Source organism: Sinocyclocheilus anshuiensis, unplaced genomic scaffold (assembly GCF_001515605.1).
Source record: "Sinocyclocheilus anshuiensis isolate Anshui unplaced genomic scaffold, SAMN03320099.WGS_v1.1 scaffold1530, whole genome shotgun sequence".
NCBI lineage: Eukaryota > Metazoa > Chordata > Actinopteri > Cypriniformes > Cyprinidae > Sinocyclocheilus > Sinocyclocheilus anshuiensis.
This window is the reverse complement of record NW_015542493.1, coordinates 237607-259961: the sequence shown is the minus strand read 5'-3', so window position 1 is coordinate 259961 and position 22355 is coordinate 237607. Positions and strand designations below refer to the sequence as shown.

Here is a 22355-nt window from a genome sequence, read left to right as displayed (position 1 = left end):
ATAGCTTATTATATTGTTTATATTTCGGTAGTGTATATGCTTGTCATGCCAATAAAGCTTTGTTGACTTAGACCAGAAAACTGAAGTACCAAATGAATACAATAATCAAGCTCAAAAATCAGTAGTTATTATTATTATTTTTTTTATGAACGTGATTGCTCATTCTGGCCATGTTCTCTGCTATTCACCTTGACACTTTTACTTAAGCTTACACTTTTTTTTTTTTAAATTTGTATAATTACATAATTGCTATTTAATGAAGTCATTAATTTCAGTGTATATCTGTTATATAGCTTATTATATTGTTTATATTTCGGTAGTGTATATGCTTGTCATGCCAATAAAGCTTTGTTGACTTAGACCAGAAAACTGAAGTACCAAATGAATACAATAATCAAGCTCAAAAATCAGTAGTTATTATTATTATTTTTTTTATGAACGTGATTGCTCATTCTGGCCATGTTCTCTGCTATTCACCTTGACACTTTTACTTAAGCTTACACTTTTTTTTTTTTAAATTTGTATAATTACATAATTGCTATTTAATGAAGTCATTAATTTCAGTGTATATCTGTGCAGCTGCATTTACTAAATTAACTGAATTTGAGATACTGCGTATAGAACTCTTCTTTTCACTGAAAACATATATGAGGATTATGTAATTTAATTAGATCTTACATTGTTTATAGACTTGTTTGATTAAGTGTTTGAGTATATGTCAGTGAGTTCTCGTGTGGAAAGGAATGTTGATCATGTAAAGACGCTCACCTGACAAATATACTGCATGCTGCAATGCCCTGGAGCAGAAGCCAGTACAGGGTGGTAAACAAGCAGTCTTCTTGTCTAAAGCTCCAGACTTCCCTGTTTAGCCTTTGTGATGCATAACTGGAATGCTGGGAAATGCAGAAATAGTCTGAGGAAAATCATATATAATCTGAGAGTTTCTATCGTTTTCTTTTTTTCTCTCTTTTACTTATTCTTTTTATATCTTTCTGTTTCACATACACGCATTAACTGAGAAAAACAATCCAGGGCAATGTCAGCTCCACTCACGTCTCAATTTACACACTAGATCAGCCAAAGTTGAAGAGCAACAGATATTTGCCAAGACAAGAATGTGGAAATTCAGGTTTGGATGGAGGTAGTCCAGACAGTGGGAGAAACAGAGATCTTCATGTTGGCCAGAATTAGTCCATCACCTGTATACTTACAAAGAGTACTTTGGAATTGTTTTGCAAAATATATTGACAAATAAATGTGGGTGGTAATGAATTAATCTCTTTAAAAAATGTGCTTTTGCAAAATTATTTTATTCATCAATGATGCAATAAATTAAAGAATTTTACATAATTAGTATTTCTACTATTGTTCCAAATAAATGGCTGGTTTCAACATTTATAATAATAAGAAACATATTAGAATGTTTTCTGAAAATTCAGCATTGCCATAACAGGAATAAATTAAATGTTAAAATGTATTAAAATATAAATCAGTTATGTTGAATAATAATAATATTTCACAATATTGCTTTTTTGCCTTGTTAATCATAAGAGACTTCTTTTAAAATTTCATTTATTTTTTTTTTTTTAAATCCCTACATTTTTGAATGATATAGCATATATTGGTAACACTTTAGAATATGGAACAGTTTTCCCTCAATGAACTCCTAATTTGCTGCTTATTGATAGTTAGTCAGGTAGTTGTTAAGTTTAGGTATGGGGTAGGATTAAGGGATTTAAAATATGGTTATGCAGAATAAGGCATTAATATGTGTTTTCTAATTACAGCAAATATGTAATATGCATGCAAATATGCAGCAAATAGTGAGAATTGTGAAATATATGGATATTTGACTCTAATCTAAAATTAAAAAGTGTTACCATTTGATTAACTTCTTAAAAATCGTAAAATGTTCGAAATTGTAAAACTTTATATATATTTTCAGATTGAAATGGCAATAATCCCAGATCTTTCATGTGGTCTCAGACGTTTGGCCTCCTGTTGTATATGGATGTGTACTGTGGTCTGGATGAAAGCCTTTCAGCATGCTGGAATGAACATGACTTTCTGATTCCAACTCATGTTTCTCTCCCCCTTTCTGTTCTTTCTTTCCCACACGTTTCCTCCCGCTCTCTTTGTGTCTTTGGTAGCACATTGTTCTGAGTGAGCTATGGTCTCAGGTAACTGAGTGGAAGTGAAGGCCTTGTGGAGTCCTTCCAGTCCGGCTACTGTATATGGAGCCATTGCGCTCCTTCTCTCGTTCCCCTTTTTGGTTTTATGTGGTTTTGGCTGGGCTAGTTTAACACAGCCTCTGGGTATGGAGCCCCATTTCCTCTTGCCCAGTCAAATGGTAATTACACTCTTTAATGTTAAAAGGTGAGTCGGCTTTCGTTCTTTAACTTTTGTGATGTGGTTATAATGGAAGGAAGTGAAGGTGGGCTCTTTAAGGGGTCTGTGTGTCTCATGTTACTTTTGGATAGGTGTTAAGTATGTCACATCTGTATTGTCATATTCACACACAAGTTGGATGACTAGGATTCTGCGATCCAAATATTCAAAACAGTTACACAACTCACAGTTGACACCGTACTTTTTCTTGCATTAGCGTATGAATGTTCTTCAGGAATCACACTTAATTTGAGCATTACAATTTTGCTACACTAAATATTTCTGATGCTTCGTTGATGAGTTTATCTTAAAAACAGAATTTCACACCCTCCTCCTCCCCCATGAGGTTTCAGGCACGTACATTGTTGCCATGAGTTCCCCCCCCCCCCCGATGTCCTCTTTTTAAAAGGCGTCTGCTTCACTTCCAGCGACACAGTTTCAGGAGTCAGGCTGTGTGTGTTGTGTGTTAAATGCGTGCATAGCCGGAAACACTCGCTCCAGACGCCTGGCTGGAAAATAGCAGGAATTGCGTTCTGAAATCCCAGGAAACATCCGTAATTTCTGCCCACATTCCTTTGCAGTTGACTGAGCTCTCTCTCCCCAAGCACCTCCCATCAGGAAGTGTCTGACAATGGGAGCAGAGTGCCAGAAACAGGCAGACGGACATGCAGGACAGAGCTGGGGGCAGCCAGGGGTATCCAAAGTCCATTCCCCTTGCCCTCCTACCCTAATTAAACAATCTAATGCTTATATAACACACAGGCAATGGGGGTTATTGACAGGCGATACCAAAACTTTGTCTTGTATTAGGATTACGCTGATAATGTGATTGGTAATGAAAAATTACAAAAAACCCTAAACAGAATTATTTATAATAGTGGTCTTAGACTTTTGGACCCCTCTGTTTATATTAAAATACAGTCGGAGAAAATTGTTTGGTAACACTTTACTTAAAGCCTTTATTTATAATGCATTATAAAAGTAGTTTTAATGCATTAATTATGCCTTGTAATGCAACTTATAATGCATTGTACAATCTCATGATTGTAACTACAGTTAATACATTATATTAAATTCAGTTATAATTATTTAAAGCAAAATATAATGTATTATAATGCACATTATGAAGAATTATAATGCATTGTTCCCTTTAATAACCCTTTATAATGCATTATACATAAAGGCTTTAAGTAAAATGTTACCAATTGTTTTTTTTTTTAAATTCTTTATAGATAATAAGGCGTCTGCATGGAAGAATATACAAGAAATTTTTTTTATAGTGAAACAAAGCCATTAAATTCTCTCAAATTCTGCTTGCATGATTGTTTTTGTATGTCTTGTTGATTTATTGTTAAAGGCATTCTTCAAACACACACTGCCAAACGTTTGGGGTCAGCAAGATTGATTTTTTCTTTTATTCCGCAAGGACACATTACATTGATCAAAATTAACAGTAAAGACTCTTGAATTGTTACAAAAAATATTTAAATTAAATTCTGTTCTTTCGAACTTTTTATTCATTGAAGAATCTCGAAAACAATGTATTACTGTTTTCACAAAAATATTAAGCAGAACAACCGTTTTCAACATTGATAAAACATTTTCTTGAGCACCAAATCAGCATATCAGAATGATTTCTGTATATGTGACACTGAAGACTGGAGTAGTGCTGTTGAAAATTCAGCTTTGCCATCAACGGAATAAATAATATTTGAAAATATATTTAGATTATATTTTAACATGATCTTACAATATTCCTGTTTTTACTGTATTTTTTGATTAATAAATGTAGCCTCGGTGAGCATAAGGGACTTCTTTAAAAAAACATTCAAATGTTTACCCCAAACTTTTGAATGGTAGTGTCGATCTTGTGTTATTCCATGTTGCATATTGTTGAAGGGATTGATCTTACAGCTTTTGTGTATTTGCGTTTACATATATGCCACTGATACGTTCCCTGATAGAATAGTATATGATCCCAAGGGGGCTTTTATGGCAACAAACTTAACCAAACTGATCAGACTTATGCATTTAAAGATGTTTAATGTCTAAAAAAAAAAAGAATGCGTATTTTGGATGTCTTGCTCAAACAGTCTACTTCAAATTGCTCTTAGTAGCAATAATAACTTGTCTGTTTCACATGTAATGTCACATGCGTTTGACTGCGGTTGTCAGTACTGTTTTACAGTCTTCAATCTTTAGGACTCACAAATGAATTTTAAGAACAGGTTTGGCTAATATTTGCTGTATGAACTGGTTCTCTGTCACATCTTTTACATATGTGTGAGGCACGTGCTTGGTGTATTTGCTATCAGCCACCTATTTTGGGTTTTTTCAGAACATGCAAAACCAACAGTGCAAGAACACCTGATTCAGTTAACTTTAATGAATCTCAAATTATTTTTTTAACAATATATTACAGTTTAATAAAGATGGCAAAGCAAAACATGCTATTGATGATCAAATTATGAAATAAAAATGTATTAAACTTGATTTTACCATAAGATATGATAACATTTTTGGATTTGTTCATCTAATGTTCCTTTAATTTGCTCCAAAAATATACATATTGATATCAAAAGAGGCATCAGTCATGGAAAACATGCTTTACAGGTTTCCTTTAAACATACAGATAAATTCATCTTTCAGTTTTTAATAAGCATTCAGCATTATTAAGGAAATAGCCTTTGAAGCCAAATTATGGGAAGAACTTCCTCAGGCTCCATATGCAGACAAAGAAAGAAGCAGAAGGCGCCACAACAATCTTGTTGCAACAATACTGGGAGATTCCAGTCAGCAGCTGGACAGTGAGATACACAGCCCTATCCGGCCCTTTCCCTTCAATCCTGCTCTTCACCACCTGGCCTATGTGTGCAAGTCTTGTCACTAGGCTTCAGGCTTCGAAGCATCCATCTAATTTCAATGGTTGATGAGACAACCCATGAATCCCCAGTCAGAATGACATAGAGAGAGACAACTTTATCTGAGCTGTGGGGGAGGTTTCCAGACCGTCTGCTCTTGTACCAGTGTGTCCTGGTGTACATGTGACCCCATCCTTTTTGATTGTTATCACATAGTGAAGAAAATGCTAAATGCTGTATCAGATATGGGCACTAAGTTGCGTGTATGGCTGTCATATGTCTCAGATGAGCAATGGGATTAATTAAATATCAGAAAAAGTTCTGATTGAGAACTCGCTGAAAGTGTCTGTGCTCACCAGTATATACACAAAAGTTTCCAAAGTTCAAAAGTTTGGGATCAGCAAGATATTTAATGTTTTTAAAGAAGTTTCTTATGCTCATCAAGGCTGTATTTGATAAAAAATACAGAACAATATTGTGATTTTGTGAAATATTATTATAATATTATAATAATATTATCAATTTAAAATAACAGTTTTCTATTTTAATATACTTTAAAATATAATTTATTCCTGTAAAGCAAAGCTGATTTTTCAGCATCATTACTCCAGTCTTCATTGTCACATGATCCTTCAGAAATCATTCACACAACTGCTCCCCAGGCGCCGCAGCATAAATGGCTGCCCACTGCTCCGGGTGTGTGTTCACGGTGTGTGTGTGTGTTCACTGCTGTGTGTCTGCACTTAGGATGGGTTAAATGCAGAGCACTAATTCCTAGTATGGGTCACCATACTACAGACACTTTGATTAATAAAAAGTTAAAAAGAACAGTGTTTATTCAAAATAGAAATTTTGTGCTACAATATACAATACTATTCAAAAGTTTGGGGTTGGTAAAACTTTTCTTTTTTTTTTAATTTTAAGAAATACTTTTATTCAGCAAGGATGTGTTAAATAGATAAAAAGTGATAGTAAAGACTTATATTGTTAGAAAAGATTTCTATTTTGAATGAATGCTGTTCTTTTTAACTTTTTATTCATCAAAGAATCAAAGAACATATCACAGGTTCCCAAAAAAATATTAAGCAGCACATCAGTTTCAACACTGATAATAAATCAGGATATTAGAATGATTTCTGAAGAATCATGTGACACCGAAGACTAGAGTAATGGCTGATGAAAATTCAGCTCTGCGTCACAGAAATAAATTATATTTTAAAGTATATTAAAATAGGAAACCAATATTAGAAATTGAAATAATATATCAAAATATTAAATTTTTTTCTGTATTTTTGATCAAATGAATGCAGCCTTGATGAGCATAAGAAACTCCATTAAAAAAACAGTAAAAATCTTCCTCATTCCTTTGAACAGCATCAAAGGAATATATATATATGTGTAAGATTTATGAAAGAGCAAAAATGTAAAAGGTAATGAAATAGCCTATATACACCATTCAAAAGTTTGGGATCGGTAAGATTTTTTAATGTCTTTTTTTCACCAAGGCTGCATTTATTTGATCATAAATTACAGTAATACTGTAAAATTGTATTACAATTACATTTTGTAAGTTAATATATTTTAAAATGTAGTTTATTCCTGTGATGGCAAAGCTGAATTTTCAGCATTCATTATACTCCAGTCTGCAGTGTCACATGATCCTTCAGAAATCACTCTAATTTGGTGCTCAAGAAGCATTCTTCCTATTATCAGTTTTTAAAACGGTTGTGCTGCATCATATTTTTGTGGAATATATATATTTTTTTTTTTCCAGAATTCTTTGAGGAATTGAAAGTTTAATAAAACAGCATTTATTTGAAATAGAGATCTTTTGTAACATTAACAATTTCTTTTCTTTCACTTTGATTAATTTAATGTGTCCTTAGAGAATAAAATTATTAATTTCTTTCAAAGAAAATCTTACCAACCCCAGGCTGTTATTTTGTAGTACACACACACACACACACACACACACACACACACACATATATATATATGTAATGTATATATATATATAATATATGGTCCAGGTTCAAACTGTTGCAGGCTTCTTAAACAATTCCCTCTTATGATGGCTGAAAGACTCTCCTGATGTGAAACTGAAACATTATCCAGCCCAGACTCTTTTACACCTGCTCTCGTCATAATAGCCGTGTGGAATGCGGAGAGAAAGTGAGAGAATACCTCTTATTCATAAAGCTGCTCTGAGGGGGACAGGTGCTGTCAAGGGAGGAACCGTTCAGAGCTACATGGGGGACTGTTGGTAAACACATTAAGGGGAGGGGGAGTTTGGAACAGAAGTGGCTCAGATGTTTGCTTGACTGGGCACGAACAATTCCTCGCCATCAAAAGAAGTGCTTGAAAAAAGCTACGTGTTTAAACTCTGTTTTGTTGATATTAACCTTTCATTTTTAGTTGTGTCTGGGCACAATGTAGAAACATATACATAACATTGAATTAGCGTGTTGATATTTGGAAGCTTGCTTCAAACATCCTCCATGAAAAATTTTGCAATAGTCCTATAGACACCATAAAATGTGACTAAATGTGTATTTTCAAAGAATTTCTGACTGTCAACTTCTTGTCAAATGGGGTTCTTAAAAGTAAACCATCAATGGTTCTATAAAAAAAAAACGTAAACATCCATAGAACCTTCTTGATAGGTTCTTTCACTATACAAGGTTCTTTATAGTGTAAAAACTCTAGTAAAAAAGTAATATATTTTAAATACATTTATTTTATACAAAGTATCGTTCAAATCACACTTGAGACTTTATTTAGAGCATCACCTGTGCACAATGCACATTTCTTAATATTAAGCCTAAAATGTATTTTAATGTCACTGTTGATGAGGATTGTATGATCTTTGAATAATATCGGTCTTTAAAAGCTAGATATTTAAAATGTACCTAAATTATACTTGCAATAGTTCCATTTTAGCACAATCAAATATACTTCAGTGTATCATTAGTTGGACTTCAGCACTACTTCTGCAAAATTCAAGTGCATTTAGTTGTTCCAGTTTAGCAGACTTTAAGTATACCAGTTTAGTGTACTAAAAGAACAATTGCAGGGTATTTTATTAAGTACATATAAATGTATTAGTAGCATACTTAGCATCAAATACATTTTAGTATTTTTCACTAGGGAAGGTTCTTTAGATTATTAAAATGTTCTTCACACTAAGAAAAAAAATGGTGAACTGTTCACGGAAAGGTTTACTGGGAAACCCAGAAATGGTTCTTCTATTGTTCTTCCATTGTTATTCTTCTAACTGTTGTTGAAAAACAAACAAACAAACAAAAACTACATTAAAAAATGTTATGTTTATTTAAAAAATTACTGTTATTTTTTACACATATTTGAGGACACCAAACATATAAAAACAACAAGGCAGTCTCAAGGGAACATGGAGGTTAATAGTGTTCTTGTGCGATGGCTTGTATGGTCTGTTTCAATAAATGCAGTTTTTTCCTAGTTATGAAGAGATTGAGAAGAGTGTTTCCCTGTATGTGTTTGTGTTTGAATGAAGCAGAGTGAATCTAATGCTCTGCTTCCCAGACGTGCCATATGGCGTTCGTGTGACAGGTGCATCTGCTACTGAGGAGTTCCTCAGGATTTGTTTACATAAAACAACAGCAAAATCAACCAGAAATCTTATTTCGTCAGATGTTTACTGAATTGTATATATACAAATATATTTACAAATACAGGTGCATCTCAATAAATTAGAATGTGCATTGAATTTATTTAATACACGAGTTTCACAATTTGAGTTGAATTACTGAAATAAATGAACTTTTCCATGACATTCTAATTTATTGAGATGCACCTGTATAGTCATATAGTTGCACTTTTGAAATGCTTATACAATAATTTGCACTTTTACGGTATTGTAATAACGGCATGATTAACTGATATACTCTTTCTGGACCATAAACTTTTTAAGAAAATGAAATGGCCATGTGTTTACTAAATAGTGTATGATGAGGGTTAAATATTGTCAGGAAAAACCGAGAGCTGGAATCTGGTGCATGCTAAAGAGATTGTGTTTATGGTATAAACAAGTGCTGTTTATCTGTTGAGTGCCGCAAACAGAAGAATTGGGTCCATAGAAAATTGGAATAGTTTTCCGCAACAGTGATATCATGGAATGTCTGACCCTCTGCAAGGCACAAGGACAGGTTTTAACAGAGCTTTTTCCAACCCAGTTTCTAGATTGTTCCACTGCAATTCTGGTAGTAAGAGTTTTTTGGTGGTAAGCACTACAAATTGCCATTTTAAGATTTAAGGTTTAAGATTTAAAGTTAACAAGAAATACTTTAGGGCAGTTGAAATGTCCTGTGGTGTAACATTTTGATAATGTTTTTGTATTTGTTTTGTAATATGTCTGTTACACCTTCTTCCTTGATTGTTTGTTCCAATTATGTTATTTTGTTTATATTTGAAAGACAATAAAAAGAGTACATTTATGAACAAAATTTGTCCTAGATTAATGAATTCTGTTGTTTATTGTTAGTTCTTGATACATAATGTTAACAAACTGAACCTTATTCAAATTGTTCCGTATCAGGCAGACAGATTTTCTAATCTCATATTAATGGAGACTTTATTGAATATGTATTAAATACTTTTAAAAATTCCTTTGTCACACCTCAGCACCAATGTTGATTTTAACTAAAGCTAAAGTTAACAAATAATTGTTATTAATAATTGAAATAAAGCTGAGATTAAAAAAAAGCTGACAGCTGTCCGAAATAAAAGAAAAATTACAACTGAAATAATAATAATAATAACAAAAAGCACATAATATTACTAAAACTAAAAGCTGATTCAAAATATTCATAAGTACTATAATAATTAATCAATAATACTATACAATAATTTTGCCCAGAACCATTTAAAAGGAAAAAGGTAACAATTCTGAGGGGGGAACTTAACATAAATTTTGAAACCATACATCAACTGACCCTAAATTATTGTAAAGCCATTATTTTATAAAGACACATTAAGGAATTCCTGACACCGGTGTTTAATGAAATTGAAAACGAACAGTGATTGTAGCTTGTGAGTGTTTTCAGTGTAAATGTCAGGTTTGTATTGTAGACCAGTGCTCTAGGCACATGAACAGCCCTTTGTTCTTTGTGTGGACTCTGATGTGCTGGCCAAAGCTTTCATTGTGTTCTGTGAAGTAGAGACGAAAATTGCAACCTGCCTTTGAAGGCCACTGTCAGTGAGACATTTAAAGCTGAAACGAGCGGTCAAAGAGCAGACGTCACAAGCGTGTGACAGCGTCCTGGGTCTCGACTCCCACTATTACACCGCATGCACACCTGGATACCTAGAAAACTGAATCTTTTCAATGCAAGTTATGGAACATTTAGTCATCAAATACCAAAAAGATCCATTCCCTGATTTCTACAACATCGACAATTCCTCACTTTGAAAGAAAGCTTTGTCGCTCCGCTTGATGAGGGGAAGATTTAGATGACACCCAGAGGGCTGAGACAAGAGCCCTCGGTATGCCTGGCCTCACCTGTCACAGATGATATCGCAGTGGTCATGGACAACTACACATTTTCGACAGTAATTTTAAGATGTGAGCAGCTGTCTTTGCATGAGGAAAGGATTTTTCGAAAGAGAAAACAGACTGAGACAGTGCTGAACGCAGCTAATGCTAATGAATATGATGATTCTGTCTGAAGAACTATGAAGTAAACGTGTAAATATATCGATATTTCTCCAGGTATGCGCACTTTTGGACTATAAGCCCTTGTTGACGCTGTTCAGTGCAGCTAGGTTTACGAATAAACCAAATGTGTTTGAAATACACAATAACCAGGTCTCTATATTTATCACCAATAAATTACATTTATTATATATAAAGCAATCTCATACATTTTGAATTGGATCTTGCTTGTTCCACAGACATAATTAAACTATGTTCATACTTTTTAACTGATTAAATGTAATTATTTTCACAATTAACAGATTAAGCTGATTCCATGTTATGTTTTGACGATTTTAATGATTTGTTTATTTGGTTTGAATCTATTTTATTAATAAAAAATGCAGATAATAGTAAATTAGGTGACACAAGATTAGTACATCAGAAACCAGAGAGTTAAAAACAAAAATGCCATAGTTAATGTCTCTTCTCTCACTTGAATACCTGTGTTCAAACTAAATGTCCCCAAATACAATGTTCAGGAAAACGTTGAATTAAATTTGCAAATTCACAATAACATACTGACATTTCGATAATAAATACACAACCGTATGTTGTAGATGTATGCAATGAATTCTTCAAAAGTTGTTAGTATTTTGCTAATCACACACAAACCTTAAACTTTATGGGTTTCTTTATGAACGGATCTGTCATCTACAGCATTATGGCTTTCTACGTTATCTCATTTTGGCGTTATATCTGTTTGTAGTACACCAAAATTGGAGCTACAATTAATAAATGTGTCATATGTGTGGTATGGTGCGTGATAAAACGAGGGTGTGTGTCAGGCCTGTGTGTTTGTGAATAGAGTGTTTGTGTAAAGTGTGTAAGGGAGGTGTAGGGTATAGGAGCAGATGGTAGACTTCTCCCCTGTAATGTCTGCTTCAGAGAGAACAATACAGCTCTCTTTCTGAGGCATGATTAAGGGGTGGAAGAGGATTGCTCTCCATGGACAGCTGGTTGGCAGCATGCCTCAAACGCACATGCAGACAACCCCTCCCCATCATCCACGCAGAAACACTCAGCAATTAACTGGCACAGGCCACAGCTTAAATATTCACCAGCCCAGAGCAAACAAAAGACCTTCAAATCCATTCTGTATTGGCTCATGGTCTATATTTCTCTTATGCATTTTCTGTTTTGTTCTGCTGCTTGTCACATATGTGACCACAAAACCAGTCATAAAGATTAATTGTTTTTAAATTGATACATCATCTGAATAAATAAGCTTTCCATTGATGTCTGGTTTGTTAGGATAGGACACTATTTGGCCGAGATACAACTATTTGAAAATCTGGAATCTGAGGGCGCAAAAAAAAACTAAATATTGAGAAAATCGCCTTTAAAGTTGTCCAAATTAAGTCCTTAGCAATGCATATTACTAATCAAAAATCACGTTTTGATATAAAGAGTTCATTTGCAAAAACAGATAACATTTTTAACCATTTTCAAAAATCATGTTTTTTTCATTGTGCATTCCAGTTACTCTCAATTTGATTTGGTAAAAAATAACTAAAAAATACAGCTAACTAACACAATAAAAACATGATAACATAATAAAAACATGATTTTTGAACATTTTAAAAAATTGAGTTATCTGTTGCTGCAAATAAACTCTTCATATATTTATGATATAGGACATTTACAAAATAGCTTCATGGAACATATAGGGTCACATTTATTTATTTATTTATTTTAAGAGAACTATCCCTTTAAGACTTACAAAGCAACCAAGTATAATAACCATATAGAAAGACCAGTAAAATGAAAAATCATCTCTGTCAAAGTAACGCATTCATAAAAGTACAAATTCTCCATGTTATTTTGTGTACATAAATCAAGTAATTAATGAGCGCACTGAAACTTCAAAAGAAAACGTAGTGAAACAGAACAACAAAGGTTACAGATCTCTGCGACTTTTACTGCATTCCTCTCACCATTACAAACAAAACGCCTTCAAGAAGCAGGACAAATGCGCACGGGGCTGAGAGTGAATGCAGTTCCGCTTGTCCCGCGCACTGCCCCCCTTCAGCAGCGCGCTCCGCGTGGGGGCGAGCGGTTCTCCCTGCGTTCTCCGAGAGGAGGCGGGCCGAGCGACAAGCGGAACTGCTTTTGATCCCCGAGGGACTCGCCGCCTTCACATTCCGCGCATTCCAGGGACCGTGAACAATCGGAGCTCGGTCATTTATTAGCAGAGCCCCTCCCCTCCTGAGCTCAGTCTGCTGGAGGAGCTCTCCAGACGCGCACGCAGCTCAAACATACGCATGGAAATAAAAGCCGTACCCAACGTATTTCCTTAAGGATTATATCGTTAAACAGATAAACGAGTACAGAAAGTCGTCCGTAACTTTTGGTCGTGATGCGATTGTGATTTGGTGAGTTTTTAAAACGTTTTAAAGTAGCTTGTTGTTGTAAACTGTCCTTTTTTATGACACATTGCTTGGTGTCTACCAGTGAACGATGCTTTTATTTAATACACTGTATGTGTACGATAGGATTTTATGAATTTCTTTGTGAACTATATGGTATAAATCCAACGTTTGTGACTTGTTCAATACATAAATGTAAATGTTATTGTGGAAGATACAACATCTTTGGTGCCACGTTCAGGTTTAACTACAATAAAAAAGAGGAATAAACCAACTTATATAATATCCCCTTGTTTATAATGCTCCATTTGGCATATTTCAATGTATTACTACAGTTGTGATTGTAAAACAAGGGTGAGACACTAGATAGGAATTTGTCTTTGTAGCAGGAAATAATTTTCGCAACATTGGAAAGTTATTGGATCATACCCAATTTTCCTTCACTTTTAATTCTAATCAAAATGTATAAACTTAAGAGGAAACCCAGTGCATGTTGGGGGTTGTAGGATGGTGCCAGTGGTATTTTGGGTAAGCGTGGTGTTGCTATGGGCAAAGGCAGTCAGCCTAGAAGCATGTGGAGTGAGGCACCACTCACTGGTGTTTGCTGTTGTAGAGTGTTGCAATATAGATGAGCAATAGCAAGGATTGCATTTGAAATCATTATTTAATTATTCTTTTTTCAAACCAGGTTCACAGTCTAGCCCAAAAAACTCCCCTAACACAGTATCGTTGATTACTATCTGCAAAACAAAGACTGAAATGAGAACGGCAGAGGATTCGTCAGGCACGGTGCTGCACCGACTGATTCAAGAGCAGCTCCGTTATGGAAACCCTACTGATCCTACGCTGTTGGCCATCCAGCAGCAGGCTCTGCGTGGAGGCAGTAGCGGTGGAGGTGCAGGAAGCCCTCGTTCGTCCCTGGAAAGCCTAACGCAAGAGGAATCACTTTCTCCCCAGTTGTCCACCCGGCAAGAGCCCCAGGGCCAAGAGCACCAGGGGGACTACCAGCATTCAGAGAGTCCCATCTGCCACCTCTATCAGTTCCACACAGAGGAGCTGCCTACTTATGAGGAAGCAAAGGCTCACTCACAGTACCTGGCCTACCAGAGAGGTCAGGTAGGGCTTCAGCACGGCAGCCTGGAGACCCCTGGTGTGGTTGGAGGAGCCGAGCAGGAAGAGAGAGTGTGGGATATGAAGCGAGAGCATGCTCGCTCGCTCAGCGAACACTTCATGCAGCTCTCGCTGGAGAGGAACTGTGCCCATGACAGTATTCCCATGAGCTCATCGCATAGCTACCCCCAGCTCTCTAATAACCACTCTGGTCCTGTTGTAAACGAGAGGTCGATGCATGAGCCAGACCAACGCGGTCCACCCCCGGAATACCCCTTCATGGTCAGATCCCCTGGATATATGCTTAGTCATTCACAGGAACATGGGCACTTTTACAAAGAGCCTCCCCCTGCTTTCCATTCACAGCATCACAGGTACTTTCAACTGATATTTTGATCATTTATATTACATATAGGTACATTGTGGGTGGTTTGGCATACTAATGGTTTATATTTTTCTCTATCAGGTTATTTCCAACCCAGTCGCAAACGCCCCACCATAGCGGCCTGCCCACGTTGACCCCTGCTGGTCAGGATGTCATTGTTGGAGGATACAGCATCCCGGTGAGCAACTGCCAAGTAGAGCAGCTCATTAAAGAGAACGAAAGACTGAGAGGAGAAGTGGAGAGCTACAGCGAGAAGGCAGCAAGGCTACAGAAGGTAAGAGAGGGCTCTTTGTTCCTTCTTAGAAACCTCCCAAAACTGTTATATTCTTGGTATGACCTCTACATTTTGCCATTAATGCAAAAGAGGCAGCCGTGGCCTTTGATTTTGATCTCAGAAAGGACCTACAAAGCATATGGAAACAAGAAATCATTGTGCGCTGGTGTCTTCTAGCTGCCTAAGGAGATTAGCCCTCTCGCTGAGTAGGAATGCATGCAAGGGAGAAGATCACAAGGATTTCGATTTTAATTTGAAAAGCACTCATTCCTAGTGACTGGGTTCAAATTCCCAGTAACTTATTTAGCATGTGAAACAACACTGAATTTAGCCATGCCTGCAATGCCAAGCATTTTTTTGTAATGTGATAATGTCATCACTTAAATACCAGAGTGTCATGCAGAACAAGGGGAAAAAACGGGTTTATTTTGTTTGTGCGTTTGTTTTGGAAAGGTTTACTGGGCCTTGCATGTGTCATTCAGTAGCATAACATAGATTGAATTTCAGTTTAGTTTCCACATAGTTCTTGAAATCAGAACAACTGTAACAGTGGATCGTGAAGATCAAGTCGCGATAAATTGTAAATCAGACAACTCCAAAGGGGGAGGCCTCCCTGTGTTGTTCTGTTACCCTCTTTGTTAGGATTCCAATGGGATGCCAATAGGAGCAGATGTCTTCGCTCATCTCAGTGTCCGTGAATGAAGAAGGGGCTTTGCGTAGCCCACAGCTGACGGACTGAACTGCAGAGAGCAACAACCAGACCCCACAGCTGTGGATTCCCCGACTGAATGGCCCCTTTCACTTTCACTCTTGAACAGAACTCCACATGGCACCCAGGGTCCTGCTTAAGAATTGAATGAATATAGTGTTGTTAGAGTAAAAATTTGAACTGTGATTCAAGGAAATCAGTGATATTTCTGTAATGACAGTTTAAATCGTTGTGGAAAAATGTGCTCTTTCATGAGCCATAATCTGCGTCACAAATGCCATACAGGTGCATATAGTGTGAAGTACCGTTCTTGTCTCTGAATGGTACGCCTTCAACACGCACTTTTCCTTTGTTCCCCACGTTTGCCTTTGGCATCCCGCCCTGTAGGGAGATGAACGTGCAGACACCTGGGACTCATAAGTGTTCTTTCTGGAATGTTGATTCAATTGCCAGTCGCTGAAGAGCTCTGTGAGAGTGACTCACTTGTGGGCAAGCACCAGGAAGAGCTCAGCCAAGCACATTCTTCTCTCTTTCCCTTCTTTTCTGAATTGTTTTTGTCTATCTGTCATTCTTGCTCTCTGATCGTTGTCTTATAATGTTTAAGTGTATGAAACAGTATAGTTGACCCAAAAATGGAAATTCTTTTGTATACTTACCCTCATGTTGTTTCAAATCCGTATGACATCCGTCCTTCCACGGAACACAAAAGGAGATACTTAGTATAATGCCCAACTTGTTCTTTTCCATACAGTGAAAGTGAATGAGAACCAGAAACTGATGAGTTCCTTTAGGTTAAAGATATTAAAATGCCTTTCCCCTCTCTTTCAGCTTGAACTGGAGATTCAGAGGATATCGGAGGCCTATGAGACTCTTATGAAGGGATCTGCAAAGAGAGAAGCCCTTGAGAAAACCATGAGGAACAAGCTTGAGAGTGAGATCAAGCGACTTCATGACTTCAACAGAGATCTCAGGGGTAAGATGGTTCACATAGCTGAGTAATTGTCTTAAATATGAGCTACATGTTTAGGTATGAGGCGATAAATACTAATTGTTGACTCCCACATTAGACCGCCTGGAAACAGCCAGCAAACAGAGAGCAGCCATGGAAGTTGAAGACAAGAGTCGGCATGCCTTCGCCAAACTGGTTGAGCAAAGTAAGAATTCCCCTTTGCTTCACCATAAATTATCTTTCTACCAATGTGTGGACAGTGCGGTCAACCATGTGAGCAGCCCCAGCTGTTCCCACTGACTTTTTATGTTTATGTTGTAGGCATAACGATGCATTCCTCTAACAATAATGCACTGCGTGGTTATCATTGATGTGATTCCCGACAAAGCGTTTGGTTTGATATATTTCTTGCTAAGCTGAAATGTTCCATAGCAAAAAACATTTTATTAACCAAATTAAGTGCCATGTAGGGTTCAGTGAATAGCTGGTTTGGTACACGCTGTATTCTGCATCTCAGATAGTTGCTTTTAGAATTCGACCACCAACCATTATTAACACTGGAAGTAAATGTGACCTGGATTCCTGAAATATTTTCAGGTATTTTGGGATATTCCGTCCTCCTGGAATGCTTTCCAACAGCCCCCACCACTAGTTCAGCTTCTGAGGCCCTAAGCACCCCTTCTGATGGCCTATGCACTGGCTCTCCATTTTTGGGCATATTAGTGCTAAAGTATTTAGAGCTGTGTTAGGGTAAATTAGATTTGTTTTGCTAATCCTAATAGGGATTGTTGTTGTTGTTGTTCAGCATTTGATTTGACCCTTTTGGAATGGTCCTTTTTTTCTATTCCCCAAGGATAGATGTATGAAGTTATCTTTCATATTTGTGTATTAAAATTAGTTCTTCTCCAAGCTCCAAGTCTGAAACAGAACAGTTTTGTGCAAACAAAAAGCCTGGATGTTTAAATGTTTAAAATTTCTTGTGAGCCAACACATAAGCATGTCCAAGCACGATTCAGCATTTCTAAAGACTTATAACGATGTATAAGTTAACATTTATGACCTTGTGGAGCTGTTTGCTTTACATGTTTACTGCCTGCCTCAGAGGCATTCCAGAGATTCAGTTGGTACAAAGACGTGCCTGTGTGCGTAAGTGGATAAGAGGAAGTCTGCATTCCATCCAAAGGCATTTGTTTTGGGTTGTATAATCAGAGTAGGAGCAGAATGGAAGACTAATTGCTGTCTAATTTGTTTTCCATCTCGCAAGGCATTCAAAGTGACCCAGAAACAAGTGAGCTGGGCTTTAGTATGTCCCTTTTCAGTGAGCCAAGTCATGGTAGAGCATTTCGGAATTCAGAATCCCAAATGGGAATTCATTGAATTGCTTTTGTAATCTGGGAATTCTAAAGCAGTCTGCAGTGTAGGTCAAAGGACACGCGGAAACTCGGCCACTCCCCTGCAAACCCAGACAGACATGTGTAAATCAAGCATGCCTCTTTTGTTCCAGACTTTTGTGGGAAGCTTATCCCCTGAGAATTGGTTAGAATGAGACTACAGCCCAGAGAATGCTCTGGACACACCCCAGTCCTACAGCACGGTCATTCATTTTGTGGCCTGTGTAACAACTAGGCATGATGAGTGAACAGCAAGCATTGCTTTTACCCTTACTGAAGTAAGTTGTCCTGGTACATAGTTCTCACAATGTTTGTCTCTTTCTCTCCGTAGATGAGGATCACCTTAGAGAGCGGGAACGTCTGGAAAAAGAGCTGCAGCATCTGCACGTCTCAGGAGAAGAATGGAAGAGGCGCAGAGAAGCCTTGGAGCAAGCGCTGATGTCCACTCAGACACGAAATAGGCAGCTGGAAGAAGAGTTACGCAGGAAAAGAGCTTACGTTGAGAAGGTGGAGAGAATGCAGAGCGCCCTGGCACAGTTGCAGGCGGCATGTGAGAAGAGGGAGGCGCTGGAGTTACGATTGAGGACCAGACTGGAGCAAGAGCTGAAGAGCCTGAGAGCACAGCAGGTAAAACAAAAAAAGAGACAATCTTTTGTGCACCCAACTGGTGAGAAAATTATGGTTTGGGCTTGACAAGTAAACCTTTCCTTTCTCTTTCAGTGGCAGTCTCAAGCCCAGCAAACGAGTCCTAGGTCCTACTTGGACCTTAACGTGTCATCTCTGCATCAGCAGCTGAGGGAGCGAGAGGAGCAGGTTCTGGCCCTGGAGGCTGACATAACCCGCTGGGAGCAGAAGTATCTTGAGGAGAGCACAATGCGTCAATTCGCCATGGATGCTGCTGCTACTGCTGCAGCTCAGAGGTGAGTCGAAGTGATAGAAGCCCTGCCTAAAAGGACAGGAAATTGGAATTAATTTGATAAAACTTGTATAAACTTTTGTATAATTGTAATGCTCTTTTCAGGGATACAACAATCATCAACCATTCACCTCGCCATTCACCCAATAGCAGCTTCAATGAGAACCTGCCGTCCCCTAACCACAGACATCAGGAGATGGAAAACCGGTATGTCCACTGTTCCATTCTCTATCCACAACTGGAAAGTCAATCAAAATGTGTTAACTAAATTTCCAGTAGTCTCCATGTGCTGTATCTCAAAGAAGTCTGTTTAATCAGGATTCGGGCGCTTTATGCTCAACTTTTGGAGAAGGATGCCATTATAAAGGTCATGCAGCAGCGGTCACGACGGGAGCAAGGCCGACCTGAGTCGCTAGGCCTACGACCTGCTCGATCTGTTCCCTCCATCAACACGGTTGCCACAGCCAGCAGCACCCAAACCAAAGGTGAGCATAGTAGCCATAGCCAGTGGTTTCCAATCCTGCGGAGTTTAGCTCCAACCTACCTGCCTGAAAGTTTCTAGCAATCCTGAAAACCTTCATTTAGATGGTTCAAGTGTGTTTAATTAGGGTTGCAGCTAAACTCTGCAGGGCACTGACCCTCCAGTAGCAGGATTGGACACCCCTGCTATATGTCTGTAACATATCTGAACCAAAAATTACATACACTTTCAACTGGACAACTGGCAGCTTCTTTACTTAGCGTCTATGTAATGTCGCCAAGAAAGAATGTGCCAACCGAAATAAAATGAGTGCGGCGACTAGCCGGTGTTCTTGAAATAGTCTACATCTTGTGAAACGGAATGCATTTCGCTCTTCTCTAGAATAGATCCTCCAGAATAGTAAAGGGAGTTTACAGGATGGCAAATGTTTGCGTGGTGGAATGTCTATGTTGGAACCAGTAATTAAACTGCTTCCTTTTCCGTCTGCGATTTTAGGGAAAAGCCTCTCGGATGACCAGACGGCAGCCGCGTCATTGCCCCCGTTGCCCCATCCGCTAGCCAAAACCCAGTGTCGAGACAGCAGCACCCAGTGTGAAGAATCTTCAGATGAGACCAACCCTAAAACAGAGCCTGCTCCACAATTTTCCATTGCTCCCAGTTCTGGTGTGTAAACTCGTACATAAAGCCATCTTCATTTGTGTCACTTACTGTATTTATTTGGTATTTCTGTGAGTAGTTCGATAAGTTCTGTTGATTGACATACAATGTGATAAATCTAATATGTAGTATCAGGTGACAAAGACAATGCTTAATGGTTAGAACATCTGTAATGATGGTGCATACTTGCCCTTTTGAACCAGAGTGGTTAAAGAGTAACCTGAGCACCATGTCAAAGCAGCGATTGGGGAGTGAACTCAAACAAAACAGTCAAAGTTTTGTAAAACTTCCCGCCTTGTTTGCTATCCAGGCATTAGCCAACAAAGCTGAAGATCTTGTATTTCATTGCAGATTCCACTGCTCTCAACACAAACCAGATCAGCAGTGCTGTTGAAAACGACATGGTGGAGATTCTCATCTGAGATGAACGTTGTTCAGCTTGATGCTGCCTGCTGTTCTTACACACAGAAGATTCTCATTGGATGTCCATTTGAGGACCAACCATATCAAGAGAATCCTGTGCTTGCTATGAGAAGAGCTCGCCATTGAAGTGCATCAGACAGAAAGAAGAACGAATAGTGGGAGTAACCTAAAACTGATTCTCGGTGAAGGAGAGCTGAGCTCTCCTGACAGTGCCTCCACACGTTAAAGGACAGTGTTCATTCTCAGCTGGTGGCTCTCAACCTGGACTGTGAGATGTATGGTCTGAATTTGAGGTGCTTGGACAGTACTCTACAGAGCTCCAAAAAGCTACCACAAGACTTCTTAAGTGCTTATAAACACATTGTACATGTTCTTTTGTATTTATGAGTATTGCTGCTGACTGTGTGACAGAATGGAGAAATAGGAAGAAATATCCCACTGTTGTGAAACTTTTTTGTTTTTGCATTTGCTTTTTGTTTGAGGAACAACCAAGGGCAGTTTTGTTGTTTTTTTTTTTTTAACCAACTAAGTATACCGACCCATGTAAGACTATATCCCACATTCCTAGATAAAAGCACAGACAAATATATCTCTAACTGTATGTGCTCCATGTATAGTAGATGTACCATCGCAACTGCTTCATCCTTAAATATCAAGAAAAGAATAGTTTGGATTGTAGGAGGCCAAATACAGTTTGAACCTGGAGGCCTGGGATTAGACAATTAACCAGAATAGTTGGGTAAATACCTTCACTAGCACTCCCTTTGACTAAATTATCATTACAGTTGGTGTTCTTACTATAACTGACTGACAGCGGGTGCTTCTCGCTCCCAGATTTAAGTAGAGGAATAGGAAGCCTCCTTTTGGGGACAGTGGATGAGTACATGCTCTTTTAGTGGCACTTAGGGAAGTGTTACCCTTAGGAGGGACAGGGGGCTGATGTTTCAGATGCCATATTATTATTATTTTGCGCCCAGAACTGCAACCACCATGCTTGCCACTTCCTCGCAGACAAGCCGGAGCTAATCTTCCTACAATCCTCCGTGGCGGAATGCCCCTGCTCAGAGGAAAAAGGCTATCTGCAGTCTGACCTTTAGCCTTGTTCAAAACGGCTGGCATTTAGACTACCATCCTCTTTTGGGATCTGTTTATTTGTGTAGGGCTGCAGTAGCTGGTTTGATTTCATGACTCAAAGGTTCTCCAATGTAGCGACTGTGACTAGCCTTGATTTCTGAGACAGAGACTTTTCTGCCTGTTCGCAATCAAGACTACACTTGCATTATGGTGGGATAATGATATAAAAGGTTACCGTGAAAACAAACAGTCTTATCTATGTGGGTAATAAGTATCACACCATGTTAATTTAACCTTTCTCGCTATCATTAAATGCTACTTTTATTTTCCCATTGGCTCTGATACAACGCACTTGCTGGTCAATGCTTTGTAGTGGAGTCATGCTTGTTTTGTTCACTACTTGGACTGTTTACAGAAAGGGCTGTTTTGAAACGAGAGAATTTAATATATTTTGTGTATTATTTTACTTTTTGGTATTTAGTAATGTGAACATGCCAAAGATTTTTGCGATTTTACGATTAAGTTATATAATAAAATATGAGCATTAGCGATGTGAAATGTAGATACGCAGTTCAAACTGGTTGACCCATATTTGGATGTTGCTGTGAACTTCAAGAATGGGGAATTGTTTTGTATGTCA

General features: G+C 37.9%; 1 protein-coding gene across 1 annotated transcript; it reads left to right on the top strand.

Moving 5' to 3' along the window:
* Positions 1–13003: 13003 nt before the first annotated feature.
* LOC107694113 (angiomotin-like 2a) lies at positions 13004–21385 on the top strand. Its single transcript, XM_016493712.1, has 11 exons — positions 13004–13352; positions 14035–14830; positions 14923–15115; positions 16653–16797; positions 16892–16978; positions 18496–18791; positions 18885–19084; positions 19186–19287; positions 19399–19565; positions 20057–20224; positions 20570–21385. Exons 2-11 carry the CDS (start codon positions 14106–14108, stop codon positions 20638–20640), a joined length of 2154 nt encoding a protein of 717 aa, XP_016349198.1. The 5' UTR covers positions 13004–13352; positions 14035–14105; the 3' UTR covers positions 20641–21385.
* The last annotated feature ends 970 nt before the right edge of the window (positions 21386–22355 follow it).

Excerpts from the sequence above, each read along its gene's own strand:
- LOC107694113 (XM_016493712.1), top strand. The coding sequence starts at position 14,106 with ATGAGAACGGCAGAGGATTCGTCAGGCACGGTGCTGCACCGACTGATT. Across the intron at positions 18,792-18,884 it reads AGAGCCTGAGAGCACAGCAG|TGGCAGTCTCAAGCCCAGCA; the intron begins GTAAAACAAAAA and ends TTTCTCTTTCAG. Across the intron at positions 19,288-19,398 it reads CATCAGGAGATGGAAAACCG|GATTCGGGCGCTTTATGCTC; the intron begins GTATGTCCACTG and ends CTGTTTAATCAG.